The 17,382-nt window shown below is 40.2% G+C and overlaps 1 protein-coding gene across 3 annotated transcripts in view; it reads right to left on the reverse strand.

Annotated features, from left to right (window-relative positions):
- Nucleotides 1–584: 584 nt before the first annotated feature.
- Nucleotides 585–17,382, reverse strand: part of LOC128860302 (reversion-inducing cysteine-rich protein with Kazal motifs) — a 91,258-nt gene continuing 74,460 nt past the window's right edge. For all 3 annotated transcript variants that reach the window (XM_054097744.1, XM_054097746.1, XM_054097745.1), the window contains 5 exons: nucleotides 9,404–9,527; nucleotides 5,616–5,833; nucleotides 4,604–4,754; nucleotides 2,960–4,477; nucleotides 585–2,898 (listed from right to left, as the gene is read on the reverse strand). In XM_054097744.1, the coding sequence (XP_053953719.1) occupies nucleotides 2,108–2,898; nucleotides 2,960–4,477; nucleotides 4,604–4,754; nucleotides 5,616–5,833; nucleotides 9,404–9,527 (2,802 nt within the window). In that variant the 3' untranslated portion in view covers nucleotides 585–2,107. The remainder of the gene's footprint in view (nucleotides 2,899–2,959; nucleotides 4,478–4,603; nucleotides 4,755–5,615; nucleotides 5,834–9,403; nucleotides 9,528–17,382) is intronic.

Genomic DNA, 17,382 nt, shown 5'->3' on the forward strand with positions numbered 1-17,382 from the left:
ATTTTATTTCATTTTGTCTTATTTGATTGAATTTAATTTTTATTTTTTTATTTTGTTGCATTTTATTTGGTTTTTTTTCATTTATTTTATTTAATTTAATTTTTCTTTTTTTCATTCATTTTTATTTAATTTTTGTTCTGATGTATTTAATTTAAATTTATTTTATTTTATTCTACTAATTTGGTTAAGTTTAATTTTATAAAATTTTATTTCATTGTATTTAATCTAATTTTTTATTTTTTTTTTTATTTTATTCTTTCAAGTAATTTGGTAGAATTGCATTTCATTGTATTTTACAATATTTTTTTATTTAATGTATTTTATTTTTTCCGTTTTATTTAATTTTTTTTTCAAGTAGTTTAATTTAATTTACTTTCATTTTATTTAATTTAATTTTATTTTATTTGGTTATTTTTTTAAATTCATTTTATTTAAAGGTTTTTTTTTTGCGTTATTCATTTTTACTATTTTGCTCTGTGCGTTTAATTTAAAATTATTTTATTCTACTCAAATAATTTAGTTTAGTTCAATTCAATTATATTTTTTTCTGTTTTATTTCATTTAATTTTGTTTCGTTTCATTTATTTTGTTTTAATTCGTTTAATTTTTTTTAATTTTATTCAACTAATTCAGTTAAGTTAATTTTTTTTTCAAGTAAATTTGTTTTTGTTTTACTTAATTCTATTTCATTTGATTTATTTTTTTAATTTATTACATTTTTTTTTCGGTTTTATTATATTTAATTTTTTTTTTAGTAATTTACTTTAATTTTATTTCACTTCATTTATTTGGTTATTTTTTTAAACTAATTTTCTTTAATCTTTTTTTCATTATGTTTTTTTTGCTCTGTGATTTTAATTTAATTTTATTTTATTTTACTCAACTAATTTAGTTTCGTTTAATTTAATTTTATTTTGTTCTGTTTTATTAAATATTTTTAAGTAATTTAGTTTAATTTGATTTGTATTTATTTTTTTTAATCCTTTTTCTCGTTTTATTAATTTTTATTTACTTTATTTTGTCCTGTTTTATTTAAATTAATTTAATTTTATTGTATTTTATTGAAATAATTTGATTTAATTTCATTTTATTTGTTTTTTGTTAGAATTTATTTTAATTAATCTTGATTTTCCTTGTTTTCCCCTTAATTTTGTTTCTTTGAACTAATTTAATTTTATTTTATTTTACTCAAGTAATTTAAATTTTCATTTCATTTCGTTTTATTTTATTTTAATATAATTTATTTTATTTTGTTTCATCTTATTGCATTTTATTTTGCCTTATTATTATTATTTTCTAATTCAAGGTATTTAATTTAATTTATTTTTATTTTTTCAGTTAATTGAATTTTATTTTATTGAATTCGTGTAACTTAATTCAAATGTATTTCATTTCATTTTATCAATTATAATTTTAATTTATTTTAATTTGTTCTACTTTGTTCAATTTAATTTACATTAAGTAAAATCACTTTTATTTTGCTTCATTATTATTTTTCTATTTTATATTTTATTTAATTTTCTTTTACTCTAATCCATTTCGTTTTTTGTTTTCTTAATTTAAAAGCTCAGACTGACTTAGTCGTTTGCTATGAATCTCGTAAAAAATTAATAAATCCCTGTATTAAATTTATTATCTGTACTAACGGAAACTAAAAATATTTATATTTCATCTAATTTGTAGTTAATGTAACCGAAGGTTTATATATATGTATATGTTGTTTCTATAAATCCGATATTTCTAAATATTTACGCAAATGGCACTTAAAGCTCTTTGCAGAGTTAATTTCAATATCTGAATAAAAAATTTCACTCGAATGTTTGGTCTAAATATTAAAAAATAGAACTACAATATTTACAAATATTTTGACATGTTTTTATATGAAATGTTAACCGCCTAAACCTCAACTTCTTCAATTCCACATTTGTAAATGTATGTACATAAATATATTCTTCATTATTTACATTTTGACAATTTTTTGCTCCTAAGTTAAAGTAAAGTTTTAATTAACAACTAAATTGGCACTAAGAATTCACTCAGCTGATTTACAAAAACACTTTTTCATCTTCCACTTCACCCACAGCAGGTAAGAACTTAAATGCTATAACTATAAAACTCGTTTACACTGCAGAGTCCACAGTGTTAGCGACACGATAATCGCCAAGCTGGGCATCATCAGCATGCGCCCACCGCCGCCATCCACATTCTCCTCCACCAAGTGCGAAACCGTTAATCCGGAGAGCAGCAAATTAGTGGTGATTTCGTGCGACTGCGCATCTATCAGCGTCGAAATGCGTTCTGCCTCACGCACACACGCTTCAATTTGTATACGCATAGGCGCAGTGGCGCGCGGTACAAGCGCCACAAAAATGCCCACTTCCATGGTGAGGAAACCAGTCAACTGGCACTCGGCCAGCTGTACGAGCGCGTCTAATGCTTGCAACACAGAATTTAGCGTCAAAAGGTCCTTATGTTGACCGCGTACCGCATACAGTGCGCGATCGATCTGCTTGCGTGAATACACTACACGGAACGCACCCGCACAGATGGGGCAGCAAGCGCCAGGTGGCACTACGCCACGGCAGTACGGTGATGGTAGACGCGGACATTTTACGGTGCGACAGCGGCGACCCATATCCGCAGCCAGCAATCCCACTTCACGACAACGGCCGCGATAGTCAATGATGATATAGTCTGCCCACGCAGCGCATTCATGCACGTAAGTGACACCATTGATACCGCATACGGGGCCTTGCATTGTGCAGCTGCGGAAGCAGGAGCCCCAATGAGCTAAGGACGCATGCGCTTCAAGGAGATCACAAGCGCTGGCGTGCGTGCGCCGCTGCGTATCGCACACCGGGCGCGTTTCGACGGAAGTACAGTCGGCGGTGAGATTGACTGTAAAGAGAGAGAACTTAGTGAGAAGAGTTTGATTAGTTTGGAAATGAGTTTTACTTACTGCACTGGTACTGCAAACAAGGGCGATGCATAGACGACAAGCAAATTTTGCGTTGCTCTAAACACTGATGACCAGGTGGACAATTGTAGGCGCCCTCGCGACACGGGTTCAATGTAGCACACGCGCCATACTGCATCTCATTATCTTGCAAGCCGAGACACTTAGCGATACAGGCCGAGTGGTAGGTATTGCCGTTGCTGCCGCAGACGGGTACAAAGTGGGTGGGACAGTTGCAGGGCAGACTGGTGTATGAGGGATCAGTATAACCTGCCAAACGACACTGCTTCTTGGTGCATGTGATCTCCCCCGCGAAGCAACTGCACAAATTACACTCCAAATAGAAAGAGGTGCCATGGCGGAAACTCCGTCCACCCGGCAGCGCGCAGTTCGCGTACGAGAAACTTGGCAGCGGTTGACAGTGTTCGATGCGTCCATGCGCACCGCAGCGACACACTTTGAAGGCGCCGACCACACCTTCACCACCGATGCCCCCTACCTTCACACTTTGAAGTACGGGTATGCGCACATATGCGCCAAACGGCACCAAATAGTTGGACGCCTCGCCGAGACTACAGCCGGGCACACACTCGTAAGCAGTACTCTCATTGCGGCGCGCTATACACGTTTCGCTGCCGTTGCATGGATGACCTTTACACGGCGCCGTCAGTCCATGATGTCCACCAGTTTCTTTTGGCGCATCACTTTCTTCGCGATATGGCCGCAGCGAAACACATGGCACATCATCGCCATCCGGATGGAGGCGCGCACACACTGCCTCTGCATTGAGTGCCGAACTCATGCGCGTCCAGTCCATACATTCACTCAATATCTCATAGCAGTCCTCCCGACAAATGTGATTGTAATGTCGACTGCGTGTGCAGGGTTTAATTTGAAGCGCGCAAGCGATGGCCTTCCACTGTTCGGGTGCACAGCGTGTCATATTCTTAATGGGCAGTTCAAAACCATCTAAACTGACGGAGCCATTTTGCTGCCACATTTTTAAATCGGAACGCGCAGCGACATCGGCGACAGCATTACAACTACGGAACAGCTCCGTCGGGCGATTATTGAAGTTAGTACAGAAACTGAGACCATCACAGCCCAGTTCGCACGGTTCGTCCACTTCATCGACACACTGACGCAGCTCCAATTCGTTACGTTCCAGCAGGCAGGAGGTTTCGAAAAGTGCGCGTGTTGCTGTCCAATCATTCGAGTAAGTCTGCGTGCAGAGACGGCGACACTTAGCCGACACCGCTTTCTCGCAGCAATGCAACTTTGCCGAGTCGATACCGATCTGATTGATCTGCGACAACTCGTTGGTGCTCTTTGTGGCCGGTACGAAAATTTTGCGTTCCGCCGTCAAGAAACACTGCCACAGTGGCACGTGTGGCAATGGGGTGCCACAGCCGCCAACCTCCAGTTCACCGATAATGATGTCAATGCTTTCAGTGCTATTCAGCACAGAGCGACAAGTGCGACGACAGCTATCTACGCTGGAAAACTCACAGCATGGCAGATCTGTAAAACAAAAAAAAAAAAAAATGCAAACATCTTTTTATTTACAGTCACTCAAATTAGAGGAGGGTCACAATTTTCAATTAACCCTGTCAGCGGCGCAAGTGAATTGAAGTGATCTCAACTTACATTTGTGGGAGTTTGTCACCGGCGTCATGCCCGTAATGTTGTGCACGCATTGCAGCAGCTCGGCATCGCGTTCCTCATGGCACATCTCGCGCAGCTTGTGGTGGCCGTTGCGTTTGTGTGTGGCATGCGGTTCGAAGACATCGCGGCAGACCTGCAACAACGAATTTGTTAAGATTTTAATAACATGCGCGCAATCATGGAGCAATGACAGGCTTTAGCGCTTCATCCAATCAGCGGACAAACCAGTCAATCAAGTTGAAAATCAATTATCTTCTTTTTTTCTTTATTAAAGAGGTTGCAAATGCCACCAAAGACATGCCCAGTGTGGCGATAATTAAACACTGCGAACGCCTACGTTTATCCATATGAGAATAATTAAAAGCTGTCTAGGAAATTAGTCAAATCGGAAGGTAATCAAAGCGGCAAGGATTTTTTTTATTTTGTTGGCAAATCAGAAAAGCGAACGTCGTAGCCAAATTGGCATAGGCTTGAAACTCAGTGTGGGCATAGAAAATATTTTTTCTAATAGGGGACGCCATTTCTGTGTGAAATTGTATTAGAATTTTGAGTAAAAGTGGCTAGCCATGGCTGACAGGAAATCAAGGCGCATTCATTAAAGATGGTACAATGTTCTGTACGTTTGATTGTCAAAGCGAAGTATTGGGGAACTACAATAGAAAACAAACAATGAATTCGCCTTATTTCATTCTGAGCTGACAGTTATATGGATACGGCGAAAGAAAAAAAACAAATCAGCTGATTTACCAACACCAACTTTAACAGATTCGCCTTGGAAGAAATAGTTTCAAATTGACTAACTCTAATCTGAAAGTCTACCTTTTGCTCGTACTTTCTACGACACAGCCGTAAGACAGACAGTCTGCAACTCAACATTGTTCGCCTCTATCGTCGCCACCGTATCATCAACAATTCTAATACAAAGTTTTTCACTCTGCAACTTTACAGTTCTTCTTTCCCTGTTCTCAATACCTCTTTTCACCCATGCACCCACCTGTAAACATTCCGATGTGCGCGCCGTACTGCAGCATCGATCGCCAGCCTCCTGATGTTCAAAACAAGCGAACATATGTTGCTCATCACTTTGGCGGCACGCGTTGATTAGTTGTGGTTGCGCCGTCGAATCTGATGTGGCGCAGGCATTGCGGCAACGTGGCGACAAGCCCAAAGCGCAGCAACGTCTGCCCGACCACTGTGCGCCACGTGCAACAGCTGAAAGGCACAAAAAAAAAAAAAAAAAAAACAAATAAGAAAAAAATATAAGAAAATGTTGACAAAAATAAAGCCAAGCTAAAGGAGTACAAAAGGCCATGTGAGACATATGATGCATATGTATGTGTGTATGTATGTGCATGTGTATGAGAGTAAAAAAAAAATAAGAGCAAAGTTTAGTGAAATGTATACAAAGTCTTGGATTAGTAATATTGCGTTTAATTATTGTAGATTCAGTTGATGTGTGTTATTTGGACTTGAGAAGAATCTGACGATTTCTTTGCAGATTTTTTTTGAAATTTTTTATATGTTTTACCTGTTTCTTTTTTCTATTTTTATTTAGTCGTTGACGCGTCATTGAACGAGCAAAAAATTGTCAATAGTATATGTACATACATTCATATTCATTCGACTATACTGCTGAAATGTACCTACGCAGAAGAGTGATTAGGTTAGGTTAGAATGGTTGCCCAAGAAGTGGGCACATTTGGACGAAGAAAACGAATTCGTCCTTTGTGATACCATTGTGAAGTAAGGAAGTAAGGAGGAGGAAGACCGATGGGACGAAAGGAGAGGGCGGAGAGAGGTCCGTGTGGGGTGGTTAGGAGGATGGGTTTAGTGTGTGTGGCTTATGAACGATGGGGTTGCGTGAACCGCTTTATGCCGCTGATGAAGTTCGTCAGATTTTTAATATCTAGGCCTTCTATATCAGCAGGCGTAGCAAAGAAGTAGGAGCAAAGATACCTAAATCTTAGCCCCGCGAGAGCAGGGCAGCCAAGGAGAAGGTGTTGAGATAATTCCACCTCATCCTCGATATATCCGATGCAAAAAGGACTCGAGGTAATTCCAATTTTCACAGCATGCACACTTCGCGGAAAGTGATCTGTGAGAAAGCCAACGAAGTTCGAGAGCTGAGATTTAATCAACATCAGAAGCTTGCTCGAGCGCTCCCCGATCCAAACGTAGCTAGAAGGCTCTCTCCCTTCGCGGGGAAATCACTTCACATGTCCCATCCGCCTCACAGTTTCCCACAATGTCGTTGTGGCCAGCAACGCAGATGAGTGTTATGTCAAAGAATTCGGATGCAATCGAAAATGAGGCCAGACGTTCTCTGCATTCCGCAATCCGTTGCCCATCTAACAACTACGTTCAGCTATTCCTGCATCCAATCGTACAGAGTATCCATAAAAATTTCCTCTAAGAGTTAGTGCCACGTCATCCGCGTAGGCAATCACCCTGCTGCCCCTTTTCGCCAGCTCCTCCAACATGTCATTCACAACGTCAGCCCAGAGAAATGGTGAGAGAACACCACCTTGCGGAGTGCCTGTACTCACCTGCAGGCAGAGAGAGATGCCGCCCCACTCTGTCGCGACTATTCTGCCGCTTAACATTTTATGGATAAATCTGGGAAAGTAGGCTCCGACCCCAGTTTACCCAAAGACTTAGTAATTGTCTCCGGGAAGGCGTTATTAAGAGCCACCTCAATGTCAAGGAAGGCGCCCATCGCAAATTCTTTCTGATACAGAGACTTCTTCTTTTACAATTGTATGCAGGGCAGATTCCACCGATTAACCCTTACAATAAGCATGTTAGGTATGCGACAACCGACCCCGGGGAATTTAGCTTCTTATGTGCAGGTCAATCAGTCCCTCAAGAGTTTTCAGCAGGAAAGATGAGAGATTGATTGGCCTGAATAATTTTTTCATGCCTATGCCTGAGCTATGTCTCCTCTTTTAAAGTGAAATATTGCAGATGATAGCAAAACGAAAGTGGATTAGATTTCCACTTGAAAACTCAATATATTAGAACAAGTTTTTTTGTAGGAAAAAAATAATAATTATTCGCAAAATTAGGGTTCATTGTTGGTGCATTCGAAATTAGTCGGAGCTATACACCGCGATATGAGAATATTGTGATTCGCTTGAGAACCTGTAGTCTGCTATTGGACGCTAGATGGGCCTCGCATCAACTCAACGAGTGCAAAGTACCAAGATTATTCTGGCCACGGGTAGATTGGGGGCGCTCGATGAAACTTCTAAGGCTAACAGAGCTGCAGGTCTCAAACTTGGTGGTTATCCTTACCGGGCATTGACCGGTAAGTATCCATGCGGTAAAACTTGGTAATGCATCAAGTCCTTTCTACAGCATTTTCCTCATTTATTTTTCAATATTTTTATTTTCGACTTTTTTGATGTCGACAGATTTTCATCATTTTGGCCTCCCGACATTCAGTTTTCAGCCTTCGAACATTCAGTTTGTGAACAGATTTTTTATTGTACTGCACTCGGGTTCCCTTTTTAGTTTTCTTTAAATCTACCCGATCTCCGAAGTGTCAAGAAGCCAAGGTGGTCGCTTCTTAGCACATTAGTGCCCAAGACCTAAAGCCTGATTCGAGCGAAGACTGGGCAGATGCACAGAAAGTGGTCCACCGTCTCATCCTCCTCTCCACATGCTGAGCAGAGTTCATCGTCTGAGATGCCCTCCTTTCCCATGTGCTTTGCCCATAGAAAGTGGCCCGTCATGAGTTCAACCAGCCGCCTACAGTCCCCTCTGCTTAGTGACAGGCAGAACTGCGACAGTCGGTCGGACATGACAGGTAACATCAGTTTTGTCCATCTGCAGCCACTCTCAGCCTGCCAAGTTCGCTTGTGGGTTAGAGTAATCCGTTAGCTAACCGTGGCCAGAGATCTCGTTACCCGCGATATCCACGTTTCCCATTACCCATGTTAGCATCAGGCTATTATATCTACCGACATAGTTCAGTCTGGATTTATAGGGCTCGACTACCCGTGAAGTGGTTCGGGGGCTGTCTAAGGCAATGAGCGCAGCTGGGCTGTCGCTGCAGACACATATAGATATGCCTCTCCATCTGTTTTCCACAACCGGAGCCATGCTCGGCCCTGGAGCCATCCGTGAAAATGCGAAAACAGTGTTTGCAGGGCTCATTTTCTGAGTATGACCACAGGTGAGCCTTTGACAGCACCACACTGTATCTCTTGTGAAGCACGACTCTGGATGGCATGGAGTCAAGGGGCATGGCAAGGACCGTTGGATCGAGGTCTATGCCTTCTCTGTTTTCCAATGCCGGACAGGGGCTGCACCAGTTCCCATTACGTTTTAGCCTGCAGATTGCCTCTCCTTGGTGGTGGTAGACCAAACAGAGCATCTAAGGCCGGGCCTGAAGTAGTCGGAAAAGCTCCCGTGCAACAGGTGGCCACAGTGCGTTGTAGTCTCGATAAGGTCCTCCTGACTCTCACGAGAGGGAGTCTACTCATCCAGATGACTGATGCATAGGTGATAATAGGTGTTATCATAGCCGTGTAGATTCATAGGACCTTGCTAGGAGAAAGACCCTACGTTTTCCCAAAAACACTCTTGCACTGCCAGAAGGCTGTCAGTGCTTTGGCTGTCTTTGTTTCAACGTGTGATTTCCAAAGGAGTTTACTAGAATGCAATATACTTTTATAAAAACATACAAAATTAAATAAAAAACCATAGTTGAAACTTGATAATTTGCCGCGCTCCCATTATTTTGAACAAAGCTGTACGTGCGTACTAAGCAAGACTTACCTTCCAATGTGCGATTCATACAGCTCCAAAAACTGATTTGCATTGAGGGGCAATATTTTTTCAATTCCAAACGTAGGCCACGTCCATTTGCATTATCCGTATTGGCCAGCTGCACTAATGAAAGCTGAAAAAGGTAAACAAAATATTTAAGATTTTGCGTGCAGATTAAATTACTTTTCACCTAAAGTCAATTAGTAATAAATAACCACATGCGACAGGCGCCAAAACTTTGCGTTCATTGATAAATAGAAAATGCCATTATAGATAAACAACGCAAACACTCACATATTTATGTATGCTTATATCACAACATACATACATGGAAATTTAAAATTGATTAATGACACTATCCGGCAAGAAAAATTTCAAAAATTAGTTCAAAAGAGACCTTACGAAAAGCAATATAAGTTGCATGTCTGCGCCGCGTTATTTATGGCTCTCGGTGGCGTGGCGCATGCGTATGGCCTGGTGATTGACCGCTGCACACACTGGCGCAATTTGTTGCAAATGTAAATTTTTTTTTTTTAGATAAACAATGTATCTTACACCCGAAAATACATATACATGGATATGTAGAGTAGATAAATATTGGATAGGAAACACATTTTCACAAACCTGCTCAGCATACAAATTTTACCGACAATTTTTGTGCCCCTTCTATTGCGCGTGCTACTTTAGTGGTAATTTCTTAATTGGCGAAACTTTTCATCGATAATCATTTCAATTTGCATAGAGCAAGGCATTAATCTTAGAGTTACTCAACTTGGTGCTTGTTCCTTTTTTAAACGCCATGATTTTGAATACCACTTAGAAATACATACTTTATTCTTATTACTATTTTTATTTGGCTAAAAATGCGCTGCGACCCCTGGTGTGGTATATTTAGCTTGATCACAAGCTTAAAATTAGAGACTTCTGAATTTGAAGAGCTTATCAGGATTTTTGGTTGCATATCACTAATGGATTTAGAGTCGCACTGCCGGGTGTACAAATTTTTGTCTTACGAAAACTGCACATTCGAAAAGAGGTTGCCCTGGAATTCCATCATCTATGTAGTTCGTAAAGACGGCAGGCGTTTATTTGTAATAATTCTAGTTTCCTGAAATAGTAACGAAGGCTACAATATCCCATTTAGAATCCAATGAGAGTTCGTAAGGTAGAAACTAGATTAGGTTAGGTTGAAGTCATTATCCACTGCGGCACACTCAGGCTCATAGGATCTCCCATTGTGATTCCGTGCCCTAAACTTGTCCTTATCTCCACTAAAATCAGTGTGTACATTTCAGAAATTTTAGCAGATCCCTGATTTCCACAATACTGGGTTCTTCCAATTCATTAAAAAAATGTCTACCTAAAATGATAAATCTACGTCTGCATAAAGCAGGACAATGGTAATGAAGTGCGAGACGATCTCTTCCTCATCCAGACAGCTTCGCAAGAGTAATGTGTTTGCACGCCCATCCTCTGGGTATGTCTTGATGTACGCCGTTATATCATCATCAGTACCCCGAAATCATTGAGAGTCAGCCACAATTGTTGGGCGATCCTGTAAATGCTGTTACAATTTCCTCCTCCTTACAAGTCTGTAAGGGTACGCCTATGCCATTATCTGTGTACTCATTAGTCAGTTTGATGCCAAGTCTCTCTAGTTCATCGGGCCTGCAGTTACCCCCAATAGCCCAGTTACCTTTAGGTGAGATGGCGCAGCTCTCGCGTTAAGACATATGCAGCATTTCCTGGCTAACTTCGGGGTTTTCGAGTGCTTAGTGAGGGATTTTATCACCGCCTAGCTATCAGTGAAAATGTAGATATCATCTACCAGTGCCACGGCTTTTATTATTGCTTTAAGTTCAGCCTGAAAAACACTGCAGTAGTCGGGAAACCGAAAACTAAAAGAGATCCCCAGATGTTCGGATTATACACCTTCACCCACCCTGCCCTCATTACTTGGAAGGATTAACTGTTTAGCCTGTCTCTGTCTTAGACTCTTTATGCAGTGTCCCCTCAGTCTTTGATAAATTCCTTTACGTGGACTTTGGTGAGCCCACAAGATTTTCGAGTAACGTTCAATGTATGGGTTACCTGCCTCTCAGAGTGCCCGATAGAAAATAGCTATCTTGAAGTACTTAAAAGGATTCTTAAGCTTTGGGGGAGAGGCTTTGGTTCAAGAATTACCACGAGGCGTCACTTCTAAACTAGTTCATGCCTTTCACTTAATTGTATTTTAGAGTGAGATTTCTTTCTACCAACATTTTTGTCCACTGTTCGAGGGTCTGGAGGACGTCTCAAAAGTGGATCACCCAGCTCTGCTTAGATTCGCCAAAACCGTTGACATCCTACATGATGTCTACTTACAGTATTCATAGAGGTCCGTCTTTATCTGGTTCGCTAGGGACGATGCGTGGCTTAATGCCAACCAGGCTTACCTAACCTAACCTTCGTTCCACGACCCCAGAATGCAGAATTTGATTCTACGATTCTAAATACAATAACATATGGAAGCGAATCAATAATGGGCGGCAGTCATTGGGTCAATTTATTGGATACAAAGCGAAATGTAATACGTTACTACTTTGGGAGGGTTTGCCTTTTAAATGGGAATTTATGCATGACAACGACCCAAAAGCAATAAAGTGGAGGCATCAACGCAATAAAGTTGATGTTATGGCCTCCCAGTTGACAAACCTCAACCCCATCGAAGAACTTTGAAGAAGCGAATCAGCGAACAGAAGTGGGAAAGTAAATACCTCGTACCGAAAAAACCACTTAGGAATATGCCCCGTTGAAAAATACCCAAAAATTAAATTATTCGCTTTGAAATTAAACAAAATTAATAATAATAAATTAAAAATGTTGAATCTTTCTATATTTGCATAGTCTGTTATTTTTGATTTCATGAATTTTCATACTATCCTGTAGCCGCGGTCACTTAATTCACCAATACAGGGTCCGTCACTCGAAATGTAACCAATTGGAAAGGCCATAAATTTAGTTTGGTAAATTACTTTTATTCAGTTCAAAGTAAAAAATGTGAGAAAATAATACAAAACTAAGAATCAATTTACTTTTGCTCGATATGACCACCTTTTGCCTTGACTACGACTTGAGACAGTCCAGAAACGAATTGCAAGCTGCCCGAATGTGACTTGGCTCACTCGGGGCGCTTTTTTCAGCGCCTTGAGACTGGTGAATCTTTTTGTTCGGGCCTTGCTCTCCAAAATGGTCCAAAGAGAATAATCCGTCGGATTCGTGCCTGGTGAATTTGAGAGCCATTGTGTGGACGTTATGAAGTTCGACACATTGTTTTTTAGCCACTCTTGGTTCACTTGAGCTATGTCAGACGGTGCCGAGTCTTGTTGAAACGTCCATGGTCTACCACAGAAATGTTTGTCTGCCCACGGCTTCAAAGCATCCTCCAGAATACTTTCCCGATAATATTTCGCATTTACCTTGACACCAGGCTCGATGAAAATGATTGGAGAGCGCCCGCCTACGGTTGCAGCGGCCCAAACCATTACCTGTGGCGGGTGCTGCCTCCTGGTGGCCAATCGATTACGCAAATTCTTGTATGAACGGGGTCGGTTTTGGGAGTTTACGAATTGCTCAATTTGAAATGTTTTTTCATCAGAAAAAACAATGTTTAGAAATTGACCGCTTTCGTCCAAGCAAAGCCACTCGTCCGCTCTCTCAAATCTGACTTGTTGCTGCTTTGGTGTGAGATCAGGCGCCTTTTGGATCTTGTAAAACTTGACTTTGAGATTATTTTCCAGTATGCGGCGGATTCCACGGTCAGATATTTTCAGTTCTTTCGCCATATGATTGGCACTTCCTCGGGGGATTTCGCTCAAGTCGCTTCTTCACTTTTTGAACCATTTCACGTGGCGTTGCAGTCTTTTGATGATCACCTCCATGACGTTTCGCGATGCTACCAGTATCATTGTAACGAGTAATGATGCGATAAACAAAAACTTTATTTACTTTGAGGTGATCGAGCTCACGAACAATCGCTGATGGTGATTTTCCAGCCAAATATAATGGAATCTCACTGTTACGTTTGAAATTAATTACTGATTTTCTTTTTTCGCGTTTACTTCGGCAAAATGCTTCCACGCGCTTGTAAACAAAACTCTGAACTGTCATTTAGCCAACTGACAGACTGTGCGAGCGGTCTGAAGTTGGTTACACTTCAAGTGCCGGATCCTGTACACAGACGAGTAGTTCACTCAGATATTTTTCAGTAGAAGAAATCCACTTTCTTACATATTTTAAGCAAGATTGGCAGTGCAATTCCAACTAGTGCGAAAAGGTGCATCATAAATACGGTAGAAGTAAAATTCGTACATTCCACTTCTTATTCCCAATCACCTCTTTGTATTCCTTCCCCAAATCTATCATAATTTGACCATCTTTTCTTCTGCGGCGAAGTTTTTGTATCTTTTGTGTATCTGTTTTTGATTCTTAAAAATCATATATTTTAATGAAATGTCTTAAAAAAGTTTTCTTACAAGCTACAAAATTTCCAATTTTTTAACCGAACACCTGATTTTGACAGTTCCTTTTCTATTCTCCTTTAGGGTGGCCACCTATTCATGAGTGTTATATTAAATAAGTATTCGAATTCCGGCACCGAATTCATCACGTCGCCAAATTTAGCTGGCTGTTTCATGTTTCCTACTAAATAGAGCTCGAGACCCCATCGTACTTGTAGGCTAATGCAATGTTTAGTTATAAAGCCATAAGAGGTTTACTCTCCAGTAGTCAATTTACTAGCGCTAGCCAGCAAAATATCAATACGTTCATCTAAAGCCCGATTAAATCGGATCATAACTATGATTATAAAAATAACTTAAAAATAATTGCCTACTCTTACGTGTAATTCAAAGCACTAAAATTTTATTAGCACTTAAACGCCCAAAATGTGCACATTTACTACTCAACAAATCAACGTAGGCGTTGCTAAAATCATTGAAATACTTTATGAAATTAAATACTTTCATTGCTGAAAATATTTTCATATAAATACTTGTTCATAAAAAAACGCCAGTAGCTTATCTGGTCATTGCAACTGGAGTTCAACTGGAGCCAAGTCAATATCACAGCGCTCCGTATTTTGGCGTAAGTCATAAATAAACAGGTAACCGATTTTCATACATTGGAGCTCAATCCGACTTTTGCATACATATTTGTACGTATCTATTTTATTTTCTGATATTCATGGCAAGCGTAAGTGGGGCAACTCGAACTAGAGCTTAGAGCTTAGGGAGTATCGCACCTGCAACCGTTTCGCCACGTATGCGCCTGTAAATTGAGCACAAATGGCTTTGTAATATTTTATAACATTGTTTTGAATGATGTCTATTTTTTCATGTTAATTTTTTATTATTTTAGCGTTCTACACTAAGCTGACTGACACGACAAGCGGCATTTTTTTCCAATTCCGGTAGTTAAACCTGGGCTACTGGTAAGCTCTGAGTGACACCAAACTCAAATTAAAATGTAAAAGTAGTATTACTACACAACTATTACAAAAAATATATATATGTATTATGACAAATTAAAATTGTAGGCTTATTTATTTAGTTGATTTCGACGTCAAAAATGAAGGAGAAAAGCCATTTTGTAAGCTTCAACAACAATAAAAAATTATAAATATTTTCTGTAAAATTTTAGAATTCCTTGCATGATGATATTTTTATTACAACGCAAATGATATTAATTTCTCAGCGATAATTTTTCTCGCTGAAATGTCATAAATCAGCCCAATCACTGAATCCATCATACCACAATTTCGTCACAGAATACAGAGGTGGCAACAATCCTGAACCACTATCCTGCTCTCAGTAATTTTTGCAGTATCAGCCAAGGAGTATTGTTGTTGTTGGTGTTGTAGCAGCAATACTAAGCCCTGTCAATGTATATCACCGGTCGTCTTCGACTGGCTCATATAAAGGTAGGCCCAGGAAACATGCTGTTTCGACGGGTTGGGTCCAGAGGGAGAAGGGTGTTAGATGAGTGGGTTTAGTGGGGCATGTGAAACGGTGGTTAGTGTGGTGCGTGGTGCCTTAACATGCAGAACATATGTTTAGTATGTCGGGGTCAATTCTGGATAAGTAGAAGTTTAACCTGCTACAATATCCAGAACGTAATTCTACCAGTGTTAAGCGGGTCTCACGGGGAAGTTGGAGCTCTTCATCTGCTGTAGGTGGTGGTTGGACTCCGATTACAACATTCAGTGGTTGCGAGCTTAAGAGGCTGGTTATGGTCTACCGATGAATGTCGTTTATTGTCCGTCTAAACACTGTCTGGTCCAGTAGATGTCTTTTCGTTTTGCCCTGGATCTCGTCGACGTAATTGAGGAGGTGTCTCCTGACGTGCCTGGGAGGCGGCTCTGGCTCAAGCAGGTGTCTGAAGGAATGAAACCTGCGGTAGCACCCAAGTGCGTTCATTAAAGGTGGTAGTACTAGACCAACAACAACCTTTTGCACATTGGAACATCACGACAAAAGAAAGTAGAAAAGAAAAAGAAAAGGATGAACTATGCTGTACAGCCGAAATGAAGTTGTAGTTAGAAGCATACGACGATAATGCGTCTTTTATGCTGGCATCCGGATAGACACGGCACAACTTGGACACAGTGAAAGAAGAAAAAAAAATCAGCCGGTTTACCGAAACCACTCAATGTTGGGCCTTCCGAATTCGCCGTGTCGTCAGGCTCCGTGAGTAAACACACAAAAGGAAGGTGAATGACATGTTTGGGAGGAGGAAGAGTAGATGAAAGCAATAGAAACTACCAAACACAAGAAATTATAATATACTTAGTTATGCCATAAGTTCTGTTGCAAGATATGTCCGTTGCTCGAAATAGAGATTGTTCGAGACTCTCCAAATTTCTGTGAGGTCTTCGACAGGCTATGTTCTGCAGTTCTGACCACAAACTGTTCAGATGAGGACTTCCAGACGGCCAATCTTCTGCGACTGTGAACCCAGAAATATTGTCTTTTAGTCACTGCTGGTGGGTTTTGCCTCCATTAAAGAGTGTACTGCTCAACTACTTCACCACGCCTTCTAAGACATCCTCCTGGTACACTTTTGCACCGGTCTTAAGCCCGTTTTCGCAGAAATGAAGAGATATAACGCCTTTACAAGACACTCCCCACCAAACCATCACGAAGGCTGGATGGTGGCCACGCTGAACCCTTGGAAAAACATGTTCCAAGTCTTTAGGAGTTTTAGCATAGATTTTGTCGTTTTGCTTATCAAAAACTTCTTCAAAATTTTCTTATCTGTGAAAGAATATTTTCATGGACGTTGACCGCTACCGAAAAAGCTGTTTCCATCTTTCGAGTCTACTTTTACAACACTACACTTCAAATGCGTTGTCAAAAGATACCCGGTTGAGCGACGAAAGGCTTTCATGAGGAGATCATCTCTAATTAGTCTTGTTGGCTTTGTTCGTCTGTTGTATTGGAAAGGAGCCTGAAGGCAGACTTGTCAAATCGCGAAGAATAAAGTAACTCTTCAATTCGCCTTCGATACCTCCTTTAGTAGATTCGCCTTGGTATCAGCTGATTTGGTGATGCTATAATATAATATTTCACGGTTGTCGCAATCTTGTATTTTCTACTTTCGCAATTCTTGAATTTTCCTAGATTCCAAGCACAAGGCTTCACTGAGTTCGAATGTCTACATACATCGTAAATTCGAGGTTCGCAGATTGGCATTATCAAGGCGAATCTGTTCAAAGTGATGGCATTCGAGCAAAAACAACTTTTTTTAAATTAGAACTGCCCAAGGAAAGAGAATATAAGATTGGAACGAATGACAAATAGATAAGAATAGTTTGTCGCACTTTCCCACACAGATACGGCATGCGGCTACCAAAGCAGCAAAGGTCACGGGAGTGCTAAGCAGATTAATGGCACACATCCGTGGGCCAACACAGAGCAAACGAAGGCTAATCATGGCGACCACAAACTCAA

Source organism: Anastrepha ludens, chromosome 4 (genome assembly GCF_028408465.1).
Source record: "Anastrepha ludens isolate Willacy chromosome 4, idAnaLude1.1, whole genome shotgun sequence".
Classification (NCBI taxonomy): domain Eukaryota; kingdom Metazoa; phylum Arthropoda; class Insecta; order Diptera; family Tephritidae; genus Anastrepha; species Anastrepha ludens.